The 27480-nt window shown below is 39.3% G+C and overlaps 1 protein-coding gene across 4 annotated transcripts in view; it reads right to left on the bottom strand.

The window, feature by feature from the left end:
• FAM117B (family with sequence similarity 117 member B) overlaps positions 1–27480 on the bottom strand; it is a 100815-nt gene that overhangs the window by 46135 nt on the left and 27200 nt on the right. For all 4 annotated transcript variants that reach the window (XM_003133590.6, XM_084998418.1, XM_084998419.1 and 1 more), the window contains one exon: positions 3877–4028. In XM_003133590.6, the coding sequence (XP_003133638.3) occupies positions 3877–4028 (152 nt within the window). The remainder of the gene's footprint in view (positions 1–3876; positions 4029–27480) is intronic.

Genomic DNA, 27480 nt, shown 5'->3' with positions numbered 1-27480 from the left:
TAGCCTCTATTACTAGGTTTCATTTAACCACAGCCCATTTTACAAAGTTTCTTTTCTTTCTTCTTTTTTTTTTTTTTTTTAAGGGCTGCACCGGTGGTATATGGAGTTTCCCAGGCTGGGGGTCGAATCGGAACTGTAGCTGCCGGCCTACACCACAGCCACAGCAACGTGGGATCCAAGCCACATCTGTGACCCACACCACAGCTCATGGCAACGCTGGATCCTTCACCCACCAAGCAAGGGCCAGGGATCGAACCCGAGTCCTCACAGATGCTATTCGGGTTTGCTAACTGCTGAGCCATGAAGGGAACTCCAAAAGTTTCTGAATTCAGACCACAATTTCAATCAATGCATAAACTGGAAATAAAACAATTTAATAAGTTATTTATCAAAATCAACCTCTGAAGAGGAAAAAATGGCCTCTGAAATAAATGCAGGAGTTTTAAGAGAAAAATAATAATGTAAGATTATTAAGAGCAAAAGATGACTAGTTTATACAATAAAGAAAACAAATAAAATCAGACACCAATTGCAAGTTACAAGTTCACACATTAAAACAGGTAAAGGAAGCCTGTAAGGTAAAGAAGCCTAGGAAGTTAGGAAAATTTGGAAGATAATACCTTTGAGTCAAAAGAATGTCAAGTAATCCAACTAGACACATTACATTTTCTCCCTCTAAAGTAGTATAGACAAAAAATACAAAACACACCCCCTGGAGATTAGGAAGATTAAATTAATGGAACTGAAACACTGTTAAATAACACTAGAAATACAAAGCACACGGTAGGCTAACATTTTTGGAGGACAAACTGGTAAACATTCAGTTTTAAAAGAACATGGGAGGAGGAGTTCCCTCATGGCTCAGCAGGTTAAGGATCTGGCATTGTAATGCTGTGGTGCAGGTTCCATCCCTGGCCTGGGAAGTTCCGCATGCCATGGCCATGGACCAAATAAAATTCTAAAAAAACAAAGAAAAGAACATGGGAGGAGAGGGGACAGGAAGCAGAGATTGGTGACAATGTAGTATTAAATGCTGTACTAAACTCTAAATCAGCATATATAGACAATCAGTCTCATAGACCACCCCTGCTCCACTGGCAAGAGTATGGGTTAAGGAATGACTGGCTATTTGAGATCACAGGGAAGGAACAATGTCTTCTGAAGAAACAAAGGGGAAAAAAAAAATAAGAATAATGCCACATTTTAGCTACCTTTGTGTCAAGTTATTAGGATGATAAATAATCAGGTATAGTAAAATCTTTTTTTTTTTTTTTTTTTTTTTGGTCTTTTTGACTTTTCTAGGGCCGCTTCCGCGGCATATGGAGATTCTCAGGCTAGGGGTCTAATTGGAGCCGTAGCCACCAGCCTACGCCACAGCCACAGCAACGCGGGATCCGAGCCGCATCTGCAACCTACACCACAGCTCATGGCAACTCCAGATCCTTAACCCACTGAGCAAGGCCAGGAATGGAACCCGCAACCTCATGGTTCCTAGTCAGATTCGTTAACCATTGTGCCACAACGGGAACTCCCAGGTATAGTAAAATCTTAATCATTCCTTCATTCTCATGACCAAAACCAATGACGGGGTGGGTCAAGAGGGAAAATCATTTTCCTATATTCCTTTTTTTTTTTTTTTTTTTTTGGTCTTGTTGTCTTTTAGGGCCAACACTTGTGGCATATGGAAGTTCCTGGGGTAGGGGTCTAATTGGAGCTATAGCCATTGGCCTATGCCAGAGCCACAGCAATGTGGGATACCAGCTGTGTCTGTGACCTGCACCACAGCTCATGGGCAACTCCAGATCCTTAACCCACTGAGCGAGGCCAGGGATCGAATCCAAGCCCTCAGAGATGCTAGTCGGGTTCGCTAACTACAGAGCCACAACGGGAAATCCAATATTCCTAATTTTCTAATGCTGCCTTTTTCTATATTTTCCGGAACCTCCTTCTCCCATTCCTACTCCTTCATCGGCCACTGAGAAGGATCTTAAAGAGTCATACACACTATTTTTTTTAATGGCTGCACCCATGGCACATGGAAGTTCCCAGGCCAGGGACTGAATCCGACTACAGCTGCAACCTACACCATAGCTGCAACAACGTTGGATCCTTTAACTCACTGTGCTGGGCCAGTGAGTTAAACCTGCACATCTGCAGTGACCCAAGCCCCTGCAGTTGGAGTCTTAACCTACTATGCCATAGGAGGAACTCCCATACACAAATTTTTTTAAATGAAGAAATCAAGGCTCAGAGTGGTGATACAATATGTCTTGTCTAAAGCAGCTTTCTGGAACCACTCATCTACAACATAAGATAAATTATTTCTATCATATTATCTACTGTAGTACCGTCTAGATCACAGGTCCAGAAGTGCCCAGGATGCCTTAACAGGGGCAAAGATTGTTTATCAATCCCAAGATTCTTTAGCTTGAATCTTTCTCAACATAACCTTCTAGGAAGTTAACAGCAACTGACAAACTGCACAGGAGATGAAACTTACATGCCATCTTTGTTCTAATCTGACAACAATCAAAGGTAATAATTATAACAGCTAGCATTTATTGAATGCTTACTATGTGCCAGACACTTCTAAGTGTTTTACATCTATTTCCCTGTTAATCTCATTTTAACCTTAAAGAATAGATATTATTATTTTGCTTTTTAGGGCTGCACCCATCAACCTCATGGTTACTAGTCAGATTTGTTTCCACTGCACCACAATGGGAGCTCCAAGAAATTAACTCTTTAAGTGATTTTCATCCTCACTAGCCATAAAGCTTTAACTGTTCTGCTCACTCAATCCTTTGTAAATGCTCCTTGAGTGTTTATTCCATCAGGTACAGTACTAAGTCCTAGGGATGAAAATACAAAAATGGACGAGCCAGACACAGTTCCTGCCTTCGTGAGCTCCCCATCTAATGAATATGAAAAGCATTAAATAAATGATTAGAAAACATTAATTATAATTCTGATAAGTGCTATAACAAAAACTACACTCAACTAAGACGAAGTCATCATTTGGCTTTATGATCTTTGACTTCAGTTTCCTCATTTGTAAAACTAGGAGGTAGATCAAATGATCTCTTAAGATCCTTTTAATTAAAACTTTTTATAAATCTAAAAGTATAAAACTTTCCAGAGTCACTTTGTCAGGATATTTACATTTACAGATTATACCAGCAATGTAATATAATCCTCATCTCACAACACATGAAGATTTTTGACACAAAAATACAAGGTTGGATGGAAAGTAAAGTAATTCTTGGGTTTTTTTGTTGTTTTTTTGCTTTTTAGGGCCACTCCCACGGCATATGGAGGTTCCCAGGCTAGGGGTCTAATCAGCTACAGCTGCCAGCCTACACCACAACCATAGCAATGCCAGATCCAAGCTTCGTCTGTGACCTACACCACAGCTCACGGCAATGCCGGATCCTTAACCCACTGAGAGAGGCCAGGGATCAAACCCACAACCTCATGGTTCCTAGTCGGATTCATTTCCGCTGCACCACAACAGGAACTCCAAGTAAAGAAATTCTTACTGTTACAGATTTTTAAGTCCAAATTCCATATATTAAATATATTGTGATGTTCTCAAGTATAAAGAATGAGTGGGAGAAAAGTACGTTCATAGATTATCTGTATGTATCAGGAAACCCTTTGGAACTGTTTAAAACGAACATTTCTCAAGGCTCAACAAGCCTCAACCAAAACCTACTATAGAATATCTGATGGCCAGGCCTGGGAATCTGCACTTCTGATAAGCTTCTTGGATTATTCTAACACACTTACTAAAGTTTTAAGAATTTGAGCACAGAGTAGAACAAAGAAATGGTTTCAGAGTGAAACACTTCGGGGTAAGAACGGTAATGAACCTACCTGTGTAGCCTTGTCCTTCATGCAAGGAGCAGCTTGCCCATGACCATCACGGGGCCAGTGCCCTGCAAGGTAGGGAGCAGCGAGTGTATCCAGGGAGGAGGTGCGGCGGATGATGCTAGAGGGGCTGGAGGAAGGCGGTCTCGTTTTGTCACCTAGATTTAAGATAAAAACACTTATTGTAAAAAAATAGATTAGGAGGGAAACAAAATAGAAACTAAGTTTTTAACTATGCAGAGGTTCTCTAACTTATAAAATGTGAGTAACAAAAAGGAATAAGCTATTACACAAATCTCCAGGGAATTATACTGAGTTAAAACAGTCACTTTCAAATGGTTACATGCTATATGATTTCATTTGTATAACATTTTTTAAATGACAGAATTTTAGAAATGGAAAAAAGATTAGTGGTTGCCAGGGTCAGAGATAGGGGAGGGAAAGTAAAGCGGCAGAAGAGAAGCAGGTGTTATAAAAGGGCAACACAAGGGACCCTTGTGATAGAGAACTATTTACTCTTGACTGTGGTAGGATATATACAAACATACCAAGGAGAATAAGCAGTACAGAATCAACACAAGTATACAAATGAGCAAAGTAAAACTGAAGAAATGTGAGTAAGTGTAGTGGATCATACACTGACAAAATACTACAGAGGTCTACAAAGTGTTATCACTGGGGGAAACTGGGCAAAGTATATAAAAGATCTCTTTGTGTTATTTCTTACATTGCAATTATCTCCACAAAAAATAGAATATAAGACAAACATAAAATCTACCCACTTAAAAATGTTATAATTATCATAAATTCTTTGATGGAGAGGAAATCAGAATCAGATCTAAGAAGACTTCAGCATTCCAAGAATGTTGTCAAATGACCCCCTTCATGGTGGATTATGCACTTATTTACTATGAGATATATTTCTTCTCCAGAGATTCCTTGTTTGTGTATCAATTGTAGATTTTTGGTTTGCAGTTATTCTAAAGTTTTGATATAAGAGTCTATATGTATATGAAATTGTTTTTAGTTGTTGTTCTCTTAATTGCAAAGTTCATCTCCAGTGTCCAGCATTTGTACCCACCTCTTCTCATGATTTCTGATTTTGGTGGTATAATTGTGCATGGATGATTTCGTATCTTTACTGTATATATACCTTTACTTTACTGGTGAGCCTTGTCATTTGTGGAGTTTTTGTTTCCTGTTGTGGCCTTTTCTTTTCTGCATAGACAAGTTCCTTTAGTATTTGTTGTAAGGCTGGTTTAGTTTGCTGAATTCTCTCAGCTTTTGCTTATCTGTGAAGATTTTGATTTCTCCTTCAAATCTGAACGAGAACCTTGCTGGGTAGAGTAAGCTTGGTTGGAGGTTTTTTTCTTTCATCACATTAAGTATATCATGCCACTCCCTTCTGGCCTGCAGAGTTTCTGTTGAAAAACCTGCTGATAGCCTTATCGGGGTTCCCTTGTATGTTACTTGTTTCTTTTCCCTAGCTGCTTTCAAGATTTTCTCTTTGTCTTTAATTTTGGTCAGTTTGATTAATATGTGTCTTGGGGTGTTCCTCCTTGGGTTTATTTTATATGGTACTCGTTGTGCTTCCTAGATTTGAGTGAGTGATTCCTTTCCTATGTTAGGGAAGTTTTCGGCTATTATCTCTTGGAATATTTTTCCTGTCCCCTTCTCTCTCCCTTCTCCTTCTGGCACCCCTATAATACGGATGTTGTCCCAGAGTTCTCTGAGACGCTCTTCATTTGTTTTCAATCTTTTTTCTCTTTTCTGTTCTGCATCCATAATTTCCACTAATCTGTCCTCCACCTTGCTTATTTGTTCTTCTGACTCCTGTATTCTGCCGTTCTTCTGACTCCTGTATTCTGCCGTTAGCTGCTTCTAGTGAATTTTTTATTTCGGTGATTGGATTTTGCATCTCTTCTTGCTTAAGTTTTATATCTTGTATCTCTTTGGTCAGTATTTCCTGTAAGTTATCCATCTTTGCCTCCAGTTTATTTCCAATGTCTTGCATCATCTTCAGCATCAACAATCTAAAGTCTTTTTCCTGGAGGCTGAGAATCTCCTCATCACTTAGCTGTTTTTCTGGGGTTTTTCCTTTCTCCCTCATCTGAGTTACAGTCCTCTGTCTTTTCATTTTTATAGGTTTTTGGTGTGGTGAACTTTTACAGATAATAGAGTTGTAGCCTCTCTTACTTCCAATGTCTGCCCTCCTTGTGGCTGAAGTCAGTATGGGGGCTTGCTGTAGGCTTCCTGATGGGAGAGGCTGATGCCTGCTCCCTGGTAGGTGGAGCCAATTCTAATTCCTCTGGTGGGTGGGGCTTAGTCTCTGGATGGGATTAGAGGCAGCTGTGTGCCTGAGGGTTCTTTAGGTAGCCTGTTTACTGAGGGGTGGGGCTGTGATCCCATCTGGATTGTTGTTCGCCCTGGGGCTTCTCAGCACTGACTGACGGGTGGGGTCAGATTTCCCCAAAATGGCCACCTCCAGAGAAAGGCAGGCTGCTGAATATTCCCGAGAGCTTTGCTTTCAATATCCTTCCCTCACAACAAGCCACGTTCACCCCTGTTTTCCCAGGATGTCCTCCAAGAACTGCAGTCAGGCCTGACCCAGACTCCTATGGAGACCTCGCTCTGCCCTGGGACCCAGTGCATGTGAAAGTTTGTGTGCGCCTTTTAAGAATGGGGTCTCTGTCTCCCCCAGTCCCGTGGAGCTCCTGCACACAAGCCCCACTGGCCTTCCATGCCAGATGCTCCAGGGGCTCTTTTTCCCAATGCCAGATCCCCGCACGTGAGGGTTTGATGTGGGGCTCAGAACTCTCACTCCTGTAGGTGAGTCTCTGTGAACCAGTTAGTTTTCAGTCTGTGGAGCTTCCCACCACGGAGGTATGGGGTTGTTTATATCGTGAAATTGCCCCTCCTACCTCTTGATGTGGCCTCCTCTTTTTCTTCTGGAGTAGGGTATCTTTTTTAAGGTTTCCGGTCCAGTTGGGTGAAGACTGCTCAGACTTTAGTTGTGAATTTTGTTGATTTTAGGAAAGAAGTTGAGCTCCAGTCCTTCTATTCCCTTACCTTGTTCTTCTTAAGGCCATAAGAAGAACCTCTCTTCTATTTATACTATCTTATGTCTAAATAAGGTTCTTATTAGTTACAAATATAAAAGTTCAGTTGCTGGTTGTATGACCCAAATAACAAAAGATTCAATTCCACTAATAGCTTCAGCAGCTGTGTTGCTGAAAATCATAAAAGTTGCTTCACAAGATATGTCTCAGATACATAATTTGTTTTCAAAATGGCACAATTATTTCACTAAAACGGTGCCTAATTGTTGCAAACACTAACCATCTCTGCATGCAGTCTTCCTTTTATAGTTAAACACAAAATAAATACAGTACATATCCATAAGTTCAAGGACGCATGTACCAACATTATTAATTGAAACAAGTGAAAGCAATAAATAACGTTCACGATTTTTCCCCTAAGAAATTAATCTCTACTAGTGTATACTCATTATAATCAAATTGCTAAAAGCTGTCTGGCACTTTTCTCCCCCAACTATGATATTGCTTCAGTCACCCACCATTAGATCTTACTAATTGGGTCTGATTCTGTTTTGAAGATTTTTAGTTATCTAAGTGTTGACTTTTCAACTAGGTCACCTAAGATTATTAAATTTTCTATAAGAAAATGGAAAATAGAATGGTTGCATGTAAAAATACTCATAAACATTTTCTCTTTTGAACTCTTCACTTAAACATTTACTAAGGGTCTGTGAGCCAGCATTAAGCCCTAGAAATTAACGTTACAGCCCGCCATGGAGAACAGAGTCTACAGCCAGCTTGTCATTACACCATTTCAACCCAAGCTCCCCAAACGGACAAGATTTGGTGCCTAATTATGTGGGAGTTTAAGGGAAAGGAGGAGGCCTCAAGAGTCAAAGATGACTCAAAGATTCCCAGCTTCTGTGAACAAAGGCTGTATTTACAAGGAAGACCAGAGGAAGAGAGTCTTTGACAGCTAACAAGATCCTTCATGATCTGGCCTCTCCAGCCTCCCTTTCTTGCCCACACTGCCTAAAATCCCAACCACGCTCAATGACTTGCAGTTTCCTACATGTGCCATGCCCTGCATGCCTCCAGGCTTTTGTCTACCTGTTACCTTCATATCCCTTTCTTTGGTTTGGGTAATTCATATTTGCTTTTGTCTACCTACATTACCTCATATTCCTTTCTTTGGTTTGGCTAACTCACACTTAACATTGCAAACTTCGATTCAGATGCCTGAAGTGAAGTTCAAAATTCGGTTCAGTGTTTCCTCTGGAAAATCTTCCTTGAACAGCCACCCAAGCCCAAAAAACACATCAACATCTAAATCAAAAGCCCTCCTGTGTGCTGCCATAGCATGGTTCATCCAAACGGTCTCTTGGCTATCCCAGGGCTCTAGTAGAGAGTGAAATTTTGGAGGGTAGGATTTTATTCCCCCCACCCACCCAATGATTAAAATAATACCTGACATAAGCAGAGAAGAGAATGACTTCTAATGTTACTATCTTCTATATACAAGGGCAGGTAGGCGCAATAAATTCAGATACTCTTTCGTCAATCCAAAGTAAATAAAAAAAAAAAATACTGCATGCTGCATAGTATCACTAATACATAAATCTTTTTTTTTTTTTAAGTCAAATTCAAAAATAGGGTAGAAAAGTGGTCGCTAGGGGCATGCGGGAAATAGGGAGAAGACGATGAAAGGGTATAAGCTTTCAGGTGTAAGAGGAACAAATAAGGCATGGTCGACTATAGCTGCTAACACTATACTGTATAAGTGAAATCTGTGGAGTTCCCTGGTGGTGAGTAGGTTAAGGATCCAACATATTCATTGCTGTGGCTCAGGTGACTGCTGTGGCCAGGGAACTTCCGCATGCTGCAGGCACAGCCAAAAAGAAAAAAAAAAAAAAGGAATGTGCTAAGAGAGTAGAATATAATGCTCTCTCTCTCTCTCACACACACACACACATATGCAATAAATATGTGAGGTGGAGGATCTGTTTATGAACTAGATGGGAGGAATCTTTTCACAACATACACACAGATCAAATCATTATGAGGGAGTTTCCTTGTGAGTTAGCAGGTTAAGCATCCAGTGTTGTCACTTCAGGGGCTTGGATTCAATCCCTGGCCCAAGAACGTCCATACGCCACAGGTGCAGGCAAAAAAAAAAAATCATTATGAGGTAAGCTTTAAATATTTTACAATTTTATCAATTATACCTAAACAAAGCTGAGAAAAACAAAGCAAATGAAAACAACAAAGCAAAGGTCCAAACCTGACTTTATTCTTAAAAGCCAAGTCTTTAAAGATGTTAACTACAGGAGGTGTGTGGCATTAAAAACTTCAGTCAGTGTCCTGGGCTCTGGAGTTCAGAGTTCCCCAACTGTCCACACCACTTCAACTAGTTCCTGAGTAACTTCAGTGGCAGCAATGGAGGATCCCCAACCTTAGAATTACATTACATCTCCCAAAGCAACAGAAATAAGAGCAAAAATAAACCAATGGGACCTAATCAAACTGAAAAGCTTTTGCACAGCAAAGGAAACCAAAAAGAAAACAAAAAGACAACTTACAGAATGGGAGAAAATAGTTTCAAACGATGCAACGGAAAAGGGCTTAATCTCTAGAATATACAAGCAACTTATACAACTCAACAGCAAAAAAGCCAATTAACCAATGGAAAAATGGGCAAAAGACCTGAATAGACTGTTCTCCAAGGAAGATATACAGATGGCCAACAAGCACATGAAAAAATGCTCAACATGGCTGATTATAAGAGAAATGCAAATCAAAACTACCATGAGATACGACCTCACACCAGTCAGAATGGCCATCATTAATAAGTCCACAAATAACAAGTGCTGGGGGGGTTGTGGAGAAAAGGGAAGCTTCCTGCACTGCTGGTAGGAATGTAAACTGGTACAGCCACTATGGAGAACAGTATAGAGGTACCTTAGAAATCTATACATAGAACTTCCATATGACCCCACAATCCCACTCTTGGGTATATATCCAGACAAAACTTTTCTTAAAAGAAACACATGCACCCGCATGTTCATTGCAGCACTATTCACAATAGCCAGGACATGGAAACAACCCAAATGTCCATTGACAGATGATTGGATTTGGAAGATGTGGTATATATACACAATGGAATACTACTCAGCCATAAAAAAGAACGACATAATGCCATTTATGGCAACATGGATGGAACTAGAGACTCTTATACTGAGTGAAATAAGTCAGAAAGACAAAGACAAATACCATATGATATCACTTATAACTAGAATCTAATATACAGCACAAATGAACCTTTCCACAGAAAAGAAAATCATGGACTTGGAGGATAGACTTGTGGCTGCCTGATGGGAGAGGGAGGGAGTGGGAGGGATCGGGAGCTTGGGGTTATCAGATACAACTTGGAATGGATTTACATGGAGATCCTGCCGAGTAGCATCAAGAACTATGTCTAGATACTCATATTGCAACAGAACAAAAGGTGAAAAAAAATGTATACATGTAAGAGTAACTTGGTCCCCATGCTGTACAGTGGGAAAAAAGAATTTTTTTTAATAAAAAAAAGAATTACATTACAAAGGTTCTACAGACCTCATTAGGTTTAGGTATTCACAGAACTTGATGAGGTGCTAGCTTAAAAACTGTACTTCTTGGGAGTTCCCGTCGTGGCGCAGTGGTTAACGAATCCAACTAGGAACCATGAGGTTGTGGGTTCGATCCCTGCCCTTGCTCAGTGGGTTAACGATCCAGCGTTGCCGTGAGCTGTGGTGTAGGTTGCAGATGCGGCTCGGATCCCGCGTTGTTGTGGCTCTGGCGTAAACTGGCGGCTACAGCTCCAATCAGACCCCTAGCCTGGGAACCTTCCATATGCCGCAGGAGCGGTCCAAGAAATGGCAAAAAGACCCCAAAAAAAAAAACAAAAAAAACCAAAAAACTGTACTTCTTGTTATCTACAAAATCATTTAACAAGCAGAAGGGATAAACTACTCATGTACATTTGTTCAGAAAGGGGGGAAAAATCCTTCCTTTTTCAGGTATAAAAATGATAAATATTAGTATAAAGAAACCTAGCAGTACAAAAAAAAAAAAAAAAAAAAAAAAAACCCACAAAATCCCAATAGGCCACCACTCAGAGATAACCATTCTAATGAATATTTCCAGAAATCTGTCTACACTTACAAGCACAATTTTGTGTAAATGAGGTCCTTTAAGGCATGCTATTACTTATTGTTGAGAAATAAAAAAGGCAAGTCAAGGACTTATTTCCATTGCAATAAATATGAATCCACAATACAACACCATCTTTAATAGCTGTATAGCATCCTATTGGATACTATATATAACTTATGGATACATCATAACTTAATCCCACATTGACTGACTTTTTCAGTGGCAAATATAAATCTTTCTATACTTATTTAATTATTTATGAAAAAGGTTCTAGATATCAAACTGTATATCCAAGGATACACACACATTAAAATTTTAAGTACTGGCAAATTGCCTTCCACCAGAAAGCATTTTGCCCTCCCAAGAATGAAACTCTTCATTGTAGCTTAATTTACACTTCCCAATAACTAAAGGCATTGAGCACTTTTAAGACTTTTAAGTGCTTTTTGGCCATTCATTTATCTTCTTTGGTATGGTGTTTGATCAAATCCATCATCCATTTTTTAATTTGGTGATTTGTCTTATTAAGTTGCATTCACGGGGAGTTCCCGTTGTGGTTCAGCGATAACAAACCCAACTAACATCCATGAGGACAAAGGTTCGATCCCTGGTCTCACTCCATAGGTTAAAGATGTGGTGTTGCCATGAGCTGTGGTGTAGGCCAGCAGCTACAGCTCTGACTTGACCCCTAGCCTGGGAACATCCATATGCCGCAGGTACAGCCCTAAAAAGACAAAAATAAAATAAAAATAAATGAAATTTTTTAAAAGTTGGATTCATGTATTCTGGATAGAAATCCTTTGTCAAATATATATGAACATTTGCACCTAGTCAGAAATATGTTTTCGTTTTAATAATGATTTTTGAAAAGAAATTTTTAATTTTAATATTATACAATTTATAAACTACTTCTGTTAACTGTGTGTTAACAGTTTTTGTGTCTTATGAAATCTCTGCCTACCCAAAGATCAGGATATCTTCCTATTTTTCATCTAGACATTTAACATTTTCAGTTTTCAAATTTAGATCTTTAACCCATTTATTAGATTTTTTTTTTTCTTCCTGCTTTTTTCTAGGCCTATACTAGTGGCACATGGAAGTTCCCAGGATAGGGGCAAATTTGAGCTGCAGCTGCTCGCCTACATCACAGTCATAGCAAAATGGGATTGGAGCCACATCTGCGACCCACACTACAGCTCATGGTAATACCAGATCCTTAACATACTGATTGAGGACAGGGATGGATCCCGCATCCTCATGGATACTAGCTGGATTTGTATTATTACAGTAAGTATTATTTACTTCTTAAAAGCTTGAGAGAATTCACCAATGTAGCCATCTGGCCTGGAATTTTCTTTATGAGAAGGTTTTTCAATTTATATAACTAGATACAGGGAGAAATGGACATTCAGATTTTCCATTTCTTCTTTTGGTTGTCTCTTTTAAGGAATTTGTCTACTTCGTCTAAGTTGCTGAACTTACTGGCAAAAGTCCACCAATGACCCCTAATTATGCTTTTAATTTATACAGTATCTCTAATAATATCTCCTCTCCTCTTTCATTCCATTTGTAATTTTTATGTTTTTCACCTAATCAATCTAACTAGAGGTTTCTCATTTTTATTTATCCTTTCAAAAAACCAGCTATTGATTTCACTGATTTTCTCAATTGTTTTAACAGATTTCTAAATTCACTGATTTCTGCTCTTACCTTTACTTCTTTACTTCTACTTACCTGGGGTTTAATTTGCTCCTCTTGTTCTATCTTCTTAAGGTAGAAGCTTAGAAAATTACTGGTTTTTGGACTTTTTTTCCTTTCTAATATAAAGCACCTTTCAAAGCTATACATTTTCCTTAGCTATAGCCCACAAAATTTATGGTGTATTTCCATTACCATTCAGTTCAAAATATTTTCCAATTTCCTTTGTGATTCTTTTACCCATGGATTATTCAGAAATTTTTTTATTTCCAAATATTTTGGAGAGTTTCCATATATCTTTCTGCTACTGATTTCTAATTTCACACTCATACTTAGAAAGCATATTCAATATGCTTTCATTCCTGTTAACATTAATGAGACTATTTTATGTCTCAGCATATTGTTTATTTCAGAGAATGTTCCATGTGCAGCTGAAAGAATGCGCGGTTGTTGAGTGTTCCATAAATGCAAATTAGGTTATATTTGTTGCTAACACTGCTTAAGTCTTCAAACTGCTTACTAATTTTCTGTCTACTTGTACTCTCAATTATGGGAAAGGAATGTTAACCTTGTTTCATGAATTCTGAAGCTTTACTAAAGAAAGAATATGTTCTTAGAATATACATTGTTGATGAGCTGACTCCCCTGTCATTATGAAATGTCTCTCCCCCTCCCCTTTCTTTAGGTCTGCACCCACGGCACATGGAAGTTCCCAGGGGTCAAATCAGAGCTGCAGCTGCCAGCCTGCACCACAGCCACAGCAATGCAAGATCCAAGCTGAGTCTGCAACCTATACTGCAGTTCACGACAACGCCGGATCCTTAAACCATTGAGCAAGAACAGAGATTGAACCTGTATCCTCATGAATACTAGTCTGGTTGGTTACCACTGAGCCACAACAGAAACTCCTCCCCTACCCTCTTTTTTGTCTTTTTAGGGCCGCATGCATGGCATAATGAAGTTCCTAGGTTAGGGGCTGAATTGGAGCCATAGCCACCAGCCTACACCACAGCTACAGCAAGGCCAGATCTGAGCCACATCCACAAATTATGCCATAGCTCACCAGATCCTTAACCCACTGAGAGAGAGAGACCAGGGATCAAATCCGCATCCTCGTAGATACTAGCTAGATTCTTAACCCGCTGAGCTACAACAGGAAATCCCCCCCAACCTTTTTTTCTTTTTTTTGGCTTTTTTCTTTTTAGGGCCACTCCTGCAGCATATGGAGGTTCCCAGGCTAGGGGTCTTACTGGAGCTACAACCAACCGTCGGCCTTCACCGCAGCCACAGCAATGCCAGATCCAAGCTGCGTCTATGACCTACACCACAGCCCTACACCACAGCTCACGGCAACACTGAGCAAGGCCAGGGATCGAACCCACAACCTCATGGTTCCTGGTCAGATTCGTTTCCGCTTCGTCCCACGACGGGAACTTAAGTCAACTTTAAATAGTAATCAGGAGTTCTCCTGTGGCACAGGAAGTTAAGGATCCACTGTTGTCATTGCAGCAGGGTGGGTTGCTGCCTCCTATCCTTTGTGCTACTGTTGTCATATTGTTTATGCATATATTTAAAACTCAAATGTTGTTACTATTTAGCTTTAAGCAATTATCTTCTAAAGGAAGCAAATGACTTTTAAAAGTCTCATTTAAAACTCATTTACTATTTCTGGTGCCTTTTTTTTTTTTTTTTTTCCTGGTCTTTTTAGGGCCACACATGGCATATGGAAGTTCCCAAGCTAGGGGTCATATGGGAGCTGCAGCTGCCAGCCTACACCACAGCCACAGCCACATAGGATCTGAGTGCATCTATGACCTACACCACAGCTCATGGCAACACAGGATCCTTAACCCACTGAGCAAGGTCAGGGATCCAATCAGTGTCTTCATAGATACCAGTCAGGTTTGTTACCAGTAAGCCACAAAGGGAACTCCTCTCTGGTGCTCTTTATTCCTTTGTGTAGATGCAAGTTTTGATCTGATATAATTTTCCTTCCACAGGAAGAACTGCATAAACATTTCTTATGGTCTAAATCTGCTGGCAAAGAATTCTCTCAGATTTTGTGTGAAAAAACATTTGGCCTTCATTTTAAGAGATTTTTGCTGGGTATAAAATTCTGTCTGGGTCTACAATTTTATGTTTTAGTACTTCAACGAAGTCCTTCCATTAAATTCTGTTATATATTATTTCAAGCAAGAAAGCTGCCATCAGTTTTTGCTCCTCTGTATATAAAATATTTTTTCTAGCTGCTTTAAATTTTTTTCCTCTAGCACTGGTTTCAGCCATGTGATTATAATGCAACTTAGTATGGCCATTTTTTTTGTTTATTTTGCTTGAAATTACTAAACCTCTTGGATCAGTAGGTTTACAGTTTTTATAAAATTAGGAAAAATTTCAGTCACTACTTCTTTGAACTTTTTTCCCCCTCTCCTTTTTTCTGGGAGTAGAATTATACCCACCACTGCCTCCTAGATCACAAAAGTTCTATTCACTTTTTTTTTTTTTTAAGTCATTCTTTTCTCTGTGTTTAATTTTGGGTAGATTCTATTGCTAAGTCTTCAAGTTCACTGACCTTTTCATCAAATAAGAAACTGCTGTTATCTGTTAATCTCGATCAGTAAAATTTTTATTTCGTTTATTCTATTTCTCATCTCTATATATTCCATTTTGTTTTTAATATTTTGATTTTCTTCTCACTGGATTCATGTTTTCCTTTAAATCTTTGAGCATTCTGAACTTTTTTTTTTTTTTTTTTTTTGCTCTCTAGGACCACACTTGCAGCACATGGAGGTTCCCAGGCTAGGGGTCAAACTGGAGCTAGAGCCACTGGCCCACGCATAGCCACAGCAACACAGGATCCGAGTCAAGTCCATAAGTCACACCACAGCTCATGGCAATGCCAGATCCTGAACCCACCAAACAAGGCCAGGGACCAAACCCAAAACCCCATGGCTACCAGTCTGATTTGTTTCTTCTGTGCCACAAAAGGAACTCCTCTGAACATATTTATAATGCCCATTTAAAATTTTTTGCTGGAGTTCCCATTGTAGCTCAGTGGAAACAAAGCTGACTAGTATCCATGAGGATGCAGGTTCAATCTCTAGCCTCGCTCAGTGGGTTTAGGATGTGGAGTTGCTGTGAGCTGTGGTATAGATCACAGATGCAACTCAGATCTGGCCCTGCTGTGGCTGTGGTGTAAGCTGGCAGCTACAGCTCTGATTCATCCCTAGCCTGGAAACCTCCATATGCCATGGGCATGGCTCTAAAAGGCAAAATTAATAAATAAATAATAGCTTTTGCTAATTCTATCATCTTTGTTATTCTTAATCTATTTTCCCTGCCTTAAGTTTTCCCCTGGTGTTCCATTTTCCAAATTCTAATAATTTTTCACTGGATGCTGTGCAGTGTTATTCATTTAAGTGTCTGGGTTTTGTTATTTTCCTTTAAAGATTGTTGAGCTTTGTTTTGAAAGTCAATTAAGAAACTTGTGCATCAGCTTGATCTTCGAAGTTTGCTATGTTTTAGGACAAACCGGGAATGGACTTTACTTCAGGCTAGGTTAGCCCTACCACCAAGGTATGGACATTTGGGGGTCGCTAACTAAACATCTTGGATGATCAAAAAGATCTCACCACTTTGTCTAGCCATAGCCAGTGCCTGAGCAACTCCCTAGCTCTGGAAATTACTCAACTTGTGGCTCCCCAGTCAGTCCTTGCCCAGTCTCACAGAGTTTCATTTTATATACAGACATTCTACACACTCTTAGCAAAGGCTAAAGAAAACCCCTATGCAACTTCAAGAATTTTTTTCTACTCAGTTCCCTCTTCCCTGAATCTCTGTCAGCAATTTTTAGCCATTTCGACCTCTCTGAACTACATTCTCTATCTCACCAATTAAACAAGTCATCATGCCCTGACCAAGATTTTCCCCCTGCCTATACCATGGTCTGAAATGTCTCTTAGCAGAAATCCAGGGTAATTATAGCACTCACTTTACCTGTTTCCTTTTTCTTAAGAATCACATTCTCACACTACCTGTTGTCCAATATCTAAAAATATTTTATATCCTTTGTCCTATTTGCTCATCGTTTACCATAACAGGTTAAGTTCAGAGACTGCTTCTCCTTATGGCCAGGAGCAGAAGTCACTTCATGTCCAAGTAATCGCACTTTAAACTCAAGTGATTCCTGATGTATGATCTAGGACTACAAATAAATCTATTGCTTAGGAGTCATTTTATGTACGAAACAGTTTACGATGCATATAGAATTATAAACTTAATGAGGAAAAAATGAAAATGAAAAATAATGAGAAAAAAATGCAACGCCTAAATAAAAACAGCACTGAGCAAGTAATATTTATTAGGCATTGTGCTAACTGCTCTCCATGCAATACTTCATTTATAATACAGAATAACATTCTGAGGTATAGATTATTCAATTCATTAATTCAATATATCCTTATTAAGGACCTGTTATGGGTCCCTACTCCTCTAGGTACTGGTGATACAGTAGTGAGCACAAAACTCCAAATGCACAATCTTTAGGAGTATATTATTAATCCCATCCTCCAGATGAGAAAACTGAGATTCAGAAAAGGTAAGTAACTTGTTTCCATTACACAGTAAAAGGTAGAGCCAAGGCTTGAGTGTAGATCCCTTTAAAACTAGACTCTTAGCAAGAGGTAAACTATCATATTAGAAGGCCTCCAGAACTCACAGACAAGTCAGAAATATAGATAAAGTGTATACAACATAGTAGATAAATATTAGAAGATGGGACCTAATCAAACTTATGGGCCCAGAAAGGAAACCATAAATAAAACAAAAAGATGACCTACAGTCTCAGAGAAATATTTACAAATAATGAGACCGACAAAGGCTTAATTTCCAAAATATACAAACAGCTCATAAAACTCAGTAACAAAAACTCACAACCCAATCAAAAAATAGGCAGAAGGAGTTCCCTGCTAGCCTAGTGGTTAAGGATCCAGCATTGCCATGAGCTATGGTGTAGGTCGCAGACACGGCTTGGATCCCACGTTGCTGTGGCTGTGGCATAGGCCAGCAGCCGTAGCTCTAACTCAGCCCCTAGCCTGGGAACCTCCAAATGCTATGGATGCAGCCCTAAAAAGACAAAAAACAAAAAAAAATCAAAAAAAAATTTTAATAAAATAAAATTACACCAAAAACTAAAAAAAAAAAAAAAAAAGAAAAAAAGAAATAGAAGAGTGGTAGGTCCATGTAAGAGGAGGACTCATGGGCACCTCACATATTTTGCTATAAGCAGCAAGAAGAAACCTGTTGGTACCTTCAACACTTTGTTTAGAAATCCCCTTAGATCTCCTAGATCATCCAGTTCATTAGGCACAATTCGTACTTTCCACTCAACTACTGTCAAGAGTGTTGCTAAGTTTTCTGTCTCAACAAAACAAGGATCTCCCTTTCTCCAGCTTCAATAATACCCTTTTCATTTCCTTTTAAGCCCTCGCTTACAGCTTCCTCAAAGCCCAAATTTGAACAGTCCGATATAGTCTGTTCAAGGAAATTTCTCCATCATCAATTACAAAACTTTCCAACCTCCACCCACCACCTGGTTCCAAAGTCACTCTTTGTACATATTTGTTATGGTAGCACCCACTTAGATGTACCAAAATATGCTGCATAACAAATTACTCTAAAACCTAGTGGCTTAACACAACAAACATTATCCCATAAGTTCTCTGGGTCAGAAATCCAGGCGTGATTTAATTGGGTATCTCTGACTCAAGATCTCTCATATGAATGCAATCAAGGTGTCACCTGGGGTGTAAATACCAAGCTCAAGTAGAGGAGGCTCTACTTCTAAGCTCATTCATCTAACTAATGGCAGACCTCAGGTCCTTGCTGGCTACTGTTGGCCAGAGACATCATTTTTTTGCCACCTGAGCCTCTCCATACGACTACTTACATACAGCAAGTAGCTACCCCAACAAACTGAGAACAAGCAAGTGATGGGAGAGCAAAATACACGTGACAATCTTCTGGTAACTTAATCTCGCAAGTGTTATCTCATATCTTTTGCTGTATTCTTTTGTTAGAATTGAGTCACTAGGTCTAGATCACACTCACAGTGAGGACATTATACAAGGGCAGGAACACCAGGAAGTGGGACCAGTGAATCTTGGAGGCTGCCTACCTACAAGAGGTCATACCTCTAAGAGGTCTGAGCATGGTACCAGTGATCACAAATGACAGATACCCAAGAAGAGAGGAAAGCCTATTAGAGCAGAGGTTTTGTGAAAGAGGTGGCACTTGGTCCGACTCTTAAAAATGGGAATTTGACGGTGATGGAACAAGGAAAGGGCATGCCAAAAGAACAAGAAAGAATGGTGAAATACAGCTCTAGGACCTACATGTACCTTATAATGGCTAAAGCAAAAGAACTATACCACATGACCATGAATTGACCACAGAAGGTCTTGAATACTATGCCAAGAATTCTGTATTTTATCCTGAAGGCAATAAGGGAAATGACATAATTAGATTTGCAATTTAGAAAAAAACTTTTGACAGCAGTGTTCACGTAAAAAAACTTCAGTCAAAAAGATCTAGCAAGTGGCTATTCCAATAATCCAAGTGAGTAAGACAACCGGAATTGAGGATCAGGAAATATTTCAGAGCAACTCAAGAGGTCAATAGTACTAAGTTCTCATAGGGGTGTCTATTTGTGCTGTATTCATGTTGAAGGGAGAGGGACAGAAGTGCAGCAGAACTGATGAGCACAGAGTTTGCCCACTACACAAATTCTGTTTAAATCCAACTCCATCTGTTGTACTGCCACCTGGTTAAATTCCTTAACTATTCCAAATCTCTCTTAATGCATCTGTAAAATAAATAAGGTTGTTGTGAAGATTAAATGAGAATGTTTATATACAAAGCCCAAACACAGTAAATAGCATCTAGCATCATTATGACCTCCCCACCTTTCAGGCATAGGTGACTAGGATATAATTCAGTTCCAAACCTACTCAAGTTTGATAAAACTGTAGGATATTAAAGTGAGACCTCATAGGCAGTTTTAGGGTTTTTTGGTTTTGAGAATTACATATTATTCAGAGGACTTGCTGAGGACTCAAGCCTGGGAGGCAGCCTCTCAGGTGGCTCTAAGGGACTCCTCCCAAGAAGTAAGGGAGGAGCTGGGATATATAGGAGTTTTGCAACAAAAGCCAGGTAGTCAGAACATGAAAAGATTACTGTTAATGAAGGAAAACCAAACATGTGAAGTTAAGGAATTTAGGGCTTTTCTATGTGTGGGGCAATGCCAGCATCTGGGCTCACTTAAATCATCCCTTTGATAGGCACCTCTCTCTAGGGCCAGTATCCTGTTCTTTCCCATCCTGAGTATCCTCAGGGTGCACAGTCAGGGCAATGATAGTTGCTGATGCTTTAATGGCGACAGGATCCTTTGTGTTTTTTTGTTTGTTTGTTGTTTTAGGGCCACACCCACCACATGTGGAAGTTCCCAGCCTGAGGGCCAATCCTGCTGGCCACAGACACAGACACAGCAATGCCAGATCTGAGCCAAGTCTACGACCTACACCACAGCTAATGGCAAGGAATAGGCAGTTTTATTCACATGTGTGTGCACAAGAGTTGTGTCTAGAGTTCTATGTCAGAAGGAGAAATTTAGAAGTTATGTGTGTATAAACAGGTTAAAGCCATTGGTGCACAAACAGCTGATGAAGCATAAGAGAAGTGGGTACTGAATGGAGTCTTGGGAAACAAGAAGATTTCAGGGACTGGCCAAAAAAAAGAAGCTTGGAAAAGAGGCTGCCTCTGAATTGTTGTGAGGATCAACCAGAAAAAATACATAAAACTTCTAGCATGTAGAGGACACTGCACTCCCTTTTCAAGAGCTGTGTCAATAAAATCAACAGACAGAAGTCACACCGGACAGGCTGAGGCATGAAGAGGAAGTGAGTAGATGCGACCCTTTAAAGAAGGTTCCTCATAAAGGGATAGAAAGTAGAAGCTTTAAGAAATGTGGTAGAAGCAATAAATAGCCTTTAATTCATCACTCTGAAGCAGGCACTAACAACTTTTTTACATTAAATCCAAGTCCAAAACAAACAATAAGAGGAAATACTTTATAGTGAAGCAAGGACTTAGCCCTCCAGCACTGACAACATCAGCCAGCTATAACCAAAGTTCATGCTACCTTAGTTCATAAGTATGCCTCAGCTCCCTTCTGGGCTTCCACTCCAGTCTCACACTTTTCTTAAAAACAATTTAAAAAACAAACACAAAAAAACCCTAAAATAAACACGTCCTGGAGTTCCTGTTGTGGCTTAGTGGGTGAAGGACCCGACATTGTCTCTTTGAGGATGCAGATTTAATCCCTGGCCTTACTCAGTGGGTTAAGGATACAGCATTGTCACAAGCTGTAGCATAGGTCACAGATGCAGCCTGGGGGGTATTGCAGTGGCCATGGCATAGGCCAAAGCTGCAGCTCCACTTGGACCCCTGGCCTGGGAATTTCCATATGCTGCAGGTGTGGCCATAAAAAGAAAACAGTAAAATAGATCCTTTTGCAACCAATAAACACTTGTTAATATCAATATTTAAAGAGCAACAATAAAGGAATAAAATACAAAAAAGTAAATAGAACTTAAAGTTTCCTATTTCAAAAGGTACTAGGAATTTTAATACCAATCAGTACATCACGTTGTTAACACCTACACCATCAGCTTTGACTCTCTGTCTCTTGCTTAAGATATAAATTTAGAACTGTCTGCCATATATGTCTAGAGGTTAGCTACAATGCAATTCTAAATCTATCATTTCTATTACCTTCTCTATTCATCCTCCTGTGCTGCCTACATTCCACAGCATTCATTTAACAAATATTTGCTGAGTACCTATTATAGATATAGGAATGAACAAGAGAAAGGTCTCTGCTATTGGAAAACTTATATTCTAATATGTTTCTAATAGAGAAAGGGAGACTATAAAACCAACATTGTGTTAGGTGCTAATAACAGAGAAAAAGTAGAGCAAAGGAACTGGGGAGCATACCATATGAGGTTGCCATTCTATACAGAAGTCACGGAATGTCTTTCTGGTCAGGTGACATTTGACTAGAGACCTTTGAACAGACACAGGAGAAAGGAAAGAGTATTTGAGGAGTGATTCAGCTGGAAAGAAGAGTAACTTTTGAAAAAGCCTGGAGGTAGAAGCACTATTGGCCTCCCAAAACCACTTAACCTTTTTCTCGCCTGTAAACTTTACCAAACCAAAACCACAAGATTCACCAAGACAACACCATTCTAATCCTTCCTTCCTTTCTATACCCATTTTTACCGTCCAAACGTCAGGCTTCATCACTTCATGCTTTGACAATTACATCAATCTAATCTGCCTTTGGCTTCTCCCTTCCCCAACCCCATCCTACACTCTGCTACCATTTGTTCATATTACTACTTCCCTCAAAGGTTTTCAATTATTCCACAAGTACGCCCTGAATAAAACCATTATCTGACATTTGAAAACTTCCAAATTTGCCCAAGCCTGTATTTCCTATTTTTCCTAGTGCTTCTACAAAGAGCCAGCAAGATACTCACACTTAGTGAGTGCTGGAGGGCTAAGCCCTTGCTTTACTATAAAATATTTCCTCTTACTGTTTGTAAAACAGAGGCTCTATCATAAGACTGGATAAAAAATCATGATCCATCATTTGCTAGATACATGGTTTTCCATGTTACTTACATCTCTGTGCTTGCAGTTTCCCCATTTATAAAATGAAGATAATTATGATACTCCTTTTAAGAGCTGTGAGGATTGTTTTTTAAAATCTATGCAGGAGTTCCCATCACAGCCTAGCAGAAATGAGTCTGACTAGTATCCATGAGGACATAGGTTTGATCTCTGGCCTCGCTCAGGGGGTCCTGGATCCGGCATTGCCATGAGCTGTAGTGTAGGTCACAGGCGTAGGTCGGATCCCGAATTGCTGTGGCTGTGGCGTAGGCCGGCAGCTACAGCTCCGATTGGACCCCTAGCCTGGGAACTTCCATATGCTGCAGGTGCGTCCCTGAAAAGAAAAAAATAAAAATAAAAAATAAAATAAAAAAATCTGTGTAGAGCAGTTAGAATCATCCTTATGGATAAGCAATGAGATCCTGCTGTATAGCACTGGGAACTATAACTAGTCGCTTATGATGGAGCATGATGGAGGATAATGTGAGAAAAAGAATGTATGTATGTATGTGTGACTGGGTCACTTTGCTGTATAGCAGTAAATTGACAGAACACTGTAAACCAACTATAATGGAAAAAATAAAAATGATTTTAAGAGCTCTCAAAAAATAAATATATAAATATTGGTTTCTACAGCAGCATCTCAAAAAAAGAATCATCCTTGACATATTACACATATTTTGTAATAATTTCAAAAAAATAATTTCAAATATTAAATCTACATATATACCTCTCCTGCCACCACCTATCTTATACATTCAATAGACATTTATTAAATTATGTTACATCTACATATGAAATACCATCTCAGTAAAATGAGTGAGGTTTACTTTACATAAGTTACATCTCAAAAAAGGTTAAACATACAGTCCTTCCAATAAAGAGGTAGCTCTCTATATAAACCTTTCCAAGTCTAACAATAAAAATAGGTGTAACTTTGTGTGTAGTACGGTAATATTCTACTAAACTTGTCAAACGTTATCAAATACATAGGGGGGACGTGTGTCTTTATCACTATAAATTAATTCTACAACAATATCCAAAAAGCTGTTAATAGGAGCCACAGAGAAGAGTATTTACTTTCCATTTTAAATCCTTCTGAAAGGCATGAACTTCTTTTTAGCATGTACACGTATTATTTTTGTTTTTCAAAATTAAAAAGGAGTTCCTTGGCGGCCTAGAAAGTTAAGGATTTGGCACTGTCACTGCTGTGGCTTAGGTTACTGCTATGGCACAAGTCTGATCCCTGGCCAAGGAACTTCTGCATGCCATAAGTATGCCCCCCCCAATTTTTTAATTAAAAATTATTTGAGGGAGTTCTCATTGTGGCACAGAGGAAACGAATCCGACTAAGAACCATGAGGCTGAGGGTTTGATTTCTGGCCTCACTCAGTGGGTTAAGAATCCAGCATTGCCATGAGCTGTGATGTAGGTGGCAGACATGGCTCGGATCTGGCATTACTGTGGCTCTGGTGGAGGCCGGCAGCTGTAGCTCCGATTAGACCCCTAGCCTGGGAACCTCCATATGCCTCAGGTGAGGCCCTAAAAAGCAAAAAAGAAAAAAAAAAAAAAACTATTTGAAACAAAAATATGCCAGGCCCTTTGCTTACTTATATATCCTTAACGGGACAGGCAGGTTCCAAATAGCAATCAGAAGCCTAATGAGTCTTAAGAAAGGAAAAGTACAGATTGCTACAAAGCTTATGTACCATCAAGTTGAGACCTGAAGAACGAGCATGACGTGAATTATCTGGGGGTAGGAGGAGCTCTTCAAGCCAACGACCTGAGGCCAAAAAGGGCGCCTTTACTCAGAAACTGTAATATGGTCAATATGACCAGGACACACAGACAGAGAGAGTCTATGGCTAACTTCCTTTCTTCTTATCCTGATGAAGGCCTACCAACTCTTAACACCAATTTAAGTATCATATCCAAGAAGGTTTCTCCAAGTCTCTGGGACAAATACATTTTTATGTTCCCAGCAGGCTGTGTATACGCTTTAGCACTTGGCACAGAGTCTACTGAACTTGCCCCTTTGTCTCTCACAATAGCCTGTAACATCCTTGAATAGAGGGATCCTATGTGTCCTTTGTCATTTTATCTATAATGTACTACAGAGGTCAGTAAACTATAACCCGTGGGCCACCTAGCTAAAGAAGGGGTACTTACATTTCTAGAAAGTTTGGGGGAAAAAAACAAAAGAATAGTTTGTGACACATGAAAACAATATAAACTGCAAATTTCAATGTCTGTCAACAGTTTCATTAAAACACAGCCACTCTCATTTATTTATATTCTCATCCAGAGCTGCTTCCCTGTTCTAATGGCAGAGATGATTTGTTGTGACAGAGACTGTATATGGATCACAAATCCAAGAAATCTACTATCTGGCCCATTCCAGAAAAGGTTTACCCACTCCTGGGAAGCCTAATGCCTGGCACAGTATCCCTATTACCTCCGTAATTCGAAAGTTGAATGTGGTGGGGAATATCTGAATTTCTTCAGTAGTAATGTATACTGTAATTAAAATATACGATAAATATCTATCATTTATATAGCATAGTCTCCTACAGAAACTAAAATCTTGACAGTTTATATTTTCTTAACATAATTATAAACATTTTCTATTTTGAATGGAAAATCTTTCATTCAAAATAATATGTGATGTTGAAGTCAACTAAAAAGAAACACAGAAATGTATCCTGGGCTAAAGCCTCATGTTCAACAGGTCCTCCTCTAAAGGCGGCTTTTCTGAAGTCATTTTTTTTCAGCTGAAACTAAGGAGGATTTTCATGTATGTAAAACTAAAGTGAGGTGTTCAATTCCTCAGCATTGTGTTTGAAAATGCTAAGCAGGCAGGCCCCCTTTATCTAAACTCTCATGATGAAACTAATGCAAACCTTATTTTAAAAAGAAATGTTAGACTGGATTAGAGAATATATTGGGATCCATGAAAACTGATAAAAGTTTTATATAAAACGGTACTTTTAATCATGTTGAATAAATTAGTCACTGGAACAATACTTTTGAAAACTTATAAACCAAGTGGTTCCAAAACTTTATTTAAAGAGAAAATTAAGAGATTCTGCTGTATTTCTTTGCTAGATGCCAAATTAATGACTTAGATAATGAATCTTCAATTTTGTGAAAAACTAAGTAACTGCTCTTTATTTTTACTGTTTGTGTGTTCACCAATAAAAGAAACAATAATTGATTATATATGTTCCACATACAGTTAAGGAAGAAGAAATGTGATGTATAGGTCTTAGAGACCACAGCTAAAATTAATAAAATCTTGGTGTTTGGTTGTGGCTCAGTGGTAACAAACCCAACTAGTATCCATGACGAGGCAGGTTCGATCCCTGGCCCCACTCAGTGCATAAGGATCCTGTATTGCAGTGAGCTGCGGTGTAGGTCACAGATATTGCTCGGATTTGGCATTGCTGTGGTTGCGGTGTAGGCTTGCAGCTATAGCTCTGATTTGACCCCTAGCCTGGGAACTTACATATGCTGTGAGTGCAAGCCTAAAAAGAAAAAATAATTAATGAAATCTTGACAACTGAGTAAAAATTCTTCTTTGCCAAATGGGTATGAGACAATGCCTTCCTTCCAGTTAAGCCAAAGCCATGAGACTGGTTCTGGCATAAGCTATGACTGAAGCAACATGTTCAAAGCTGACGTAAAAACAGGTAGGGTCCTTCTCCCTGCTTTCTCCTGTCCACATGGTAAACAGAAAGGACTCTAGGATAGTGGAATTGCAGCTTGGGTCTGAGTAACTGTTGGGAGGAAAGTTCTGCCAAAAAGCCACCAAACCTATACTGGCCATGATAAACCTTTGATGTGTTAGGTCACTGAAATTTCTGGGGTGTATTTCAGCAGACAGTGTCAACCACCATAATGTAGAGCAAATGAGCTGAACTGGGGTGGGAGGTAAATGTAGGTACTTACATTGTTCTAGCACTACATGGGAATTTTGGTGAAAAATCAAAGGAAAAGCCTACCTATTTTGAGGATATACAGTACCTTTCACCATTTATAGCTGAATCTATCAATAATCTACCCATATCCATTCATAGCCACTGTGGAGAGCACTGAAGTTTCTATGGACATTTCTCAAGCAACTGTCCCTCTGCCTAAGAGTTTTCTCTAACTGAAGGAGCATGCTCAATTAGGCAGGAGGGCAAGCAGGAAGTGGTATGGAGTTAACATCTCTAAAACCTTTAACCACTGAGGGACAAGAGATGGCAAATAAATGCCCTAGTTTCCTCATTCCCTCAATAAGACAATCCTAAGGTATGTCCTACATGATCTATCAGAGGTGCTTCGCAGGACTTAGCTCCACCTGTCCATTTCAGTATACTTGATAACACATTCTTATTGGCTTCTGTCCCTTCCCTATCTCTTCACTACTTCAGAATCAGCCAAAGAAGTCCTTGTGTCCAGATCGTCTTTTGGAAAAACCTGAAGTAAAACACCATACAACATTAACTTTCAAAACTACGTCTTTAAAATCTATAAGATTACAACTTTCCTATCAACATGGCAAATTATGTGGGAAGCAATATATTAAGTCATTAAATCGTTTGTCTCGCTTTTTTCATATCAAGCTGAAGATCACAATTACCTTAGATTTAGAAATGAGGAGAAAGACCAAGATTTTTAAGTTTTCAAAATTACTAAAGCTGGCATATGTGCTAAGTTTATCTGAAGCATTAAATGCAGGAAATCAAACTTTAAAATGCAAACTCCAAAAGGTTGAAGAAGAAACACTCCCAAAGACATTCCATGATGCCACCATCACCCTAATTCCAAAACCAGATAAAGACACCACCAAAAAAGAAAACTATCCGCCAATATCTTTGATGAATATAGACACAAAAATTCTCAATAAAATTCTAGCCAACCGAATCCAACAACATATCAAAAAGATCGTACACCATGACCAGGT

Source organism: Sus scrofa, chromosome 15 (genome assembly GCF_054392235.1).
Source record: "Sus scrofa isolate SSC_HxYL_T2T_F1_AM1 chromosome 15, Sscrofa_HxYL_maternal_Yorkshire_Landrace_v2.0, whole genome shotgun sequence".
Classification (NCBI taxonomy): domain Eukaryota; kingdom Metazoa; phylum Chordata; class Mammalia; order Artiodactyla; family Suidae; genus Sus; species Sus scrofa.
This window is presented reverse-complemented; position numbering and strand designations above follow the sequence as displayed.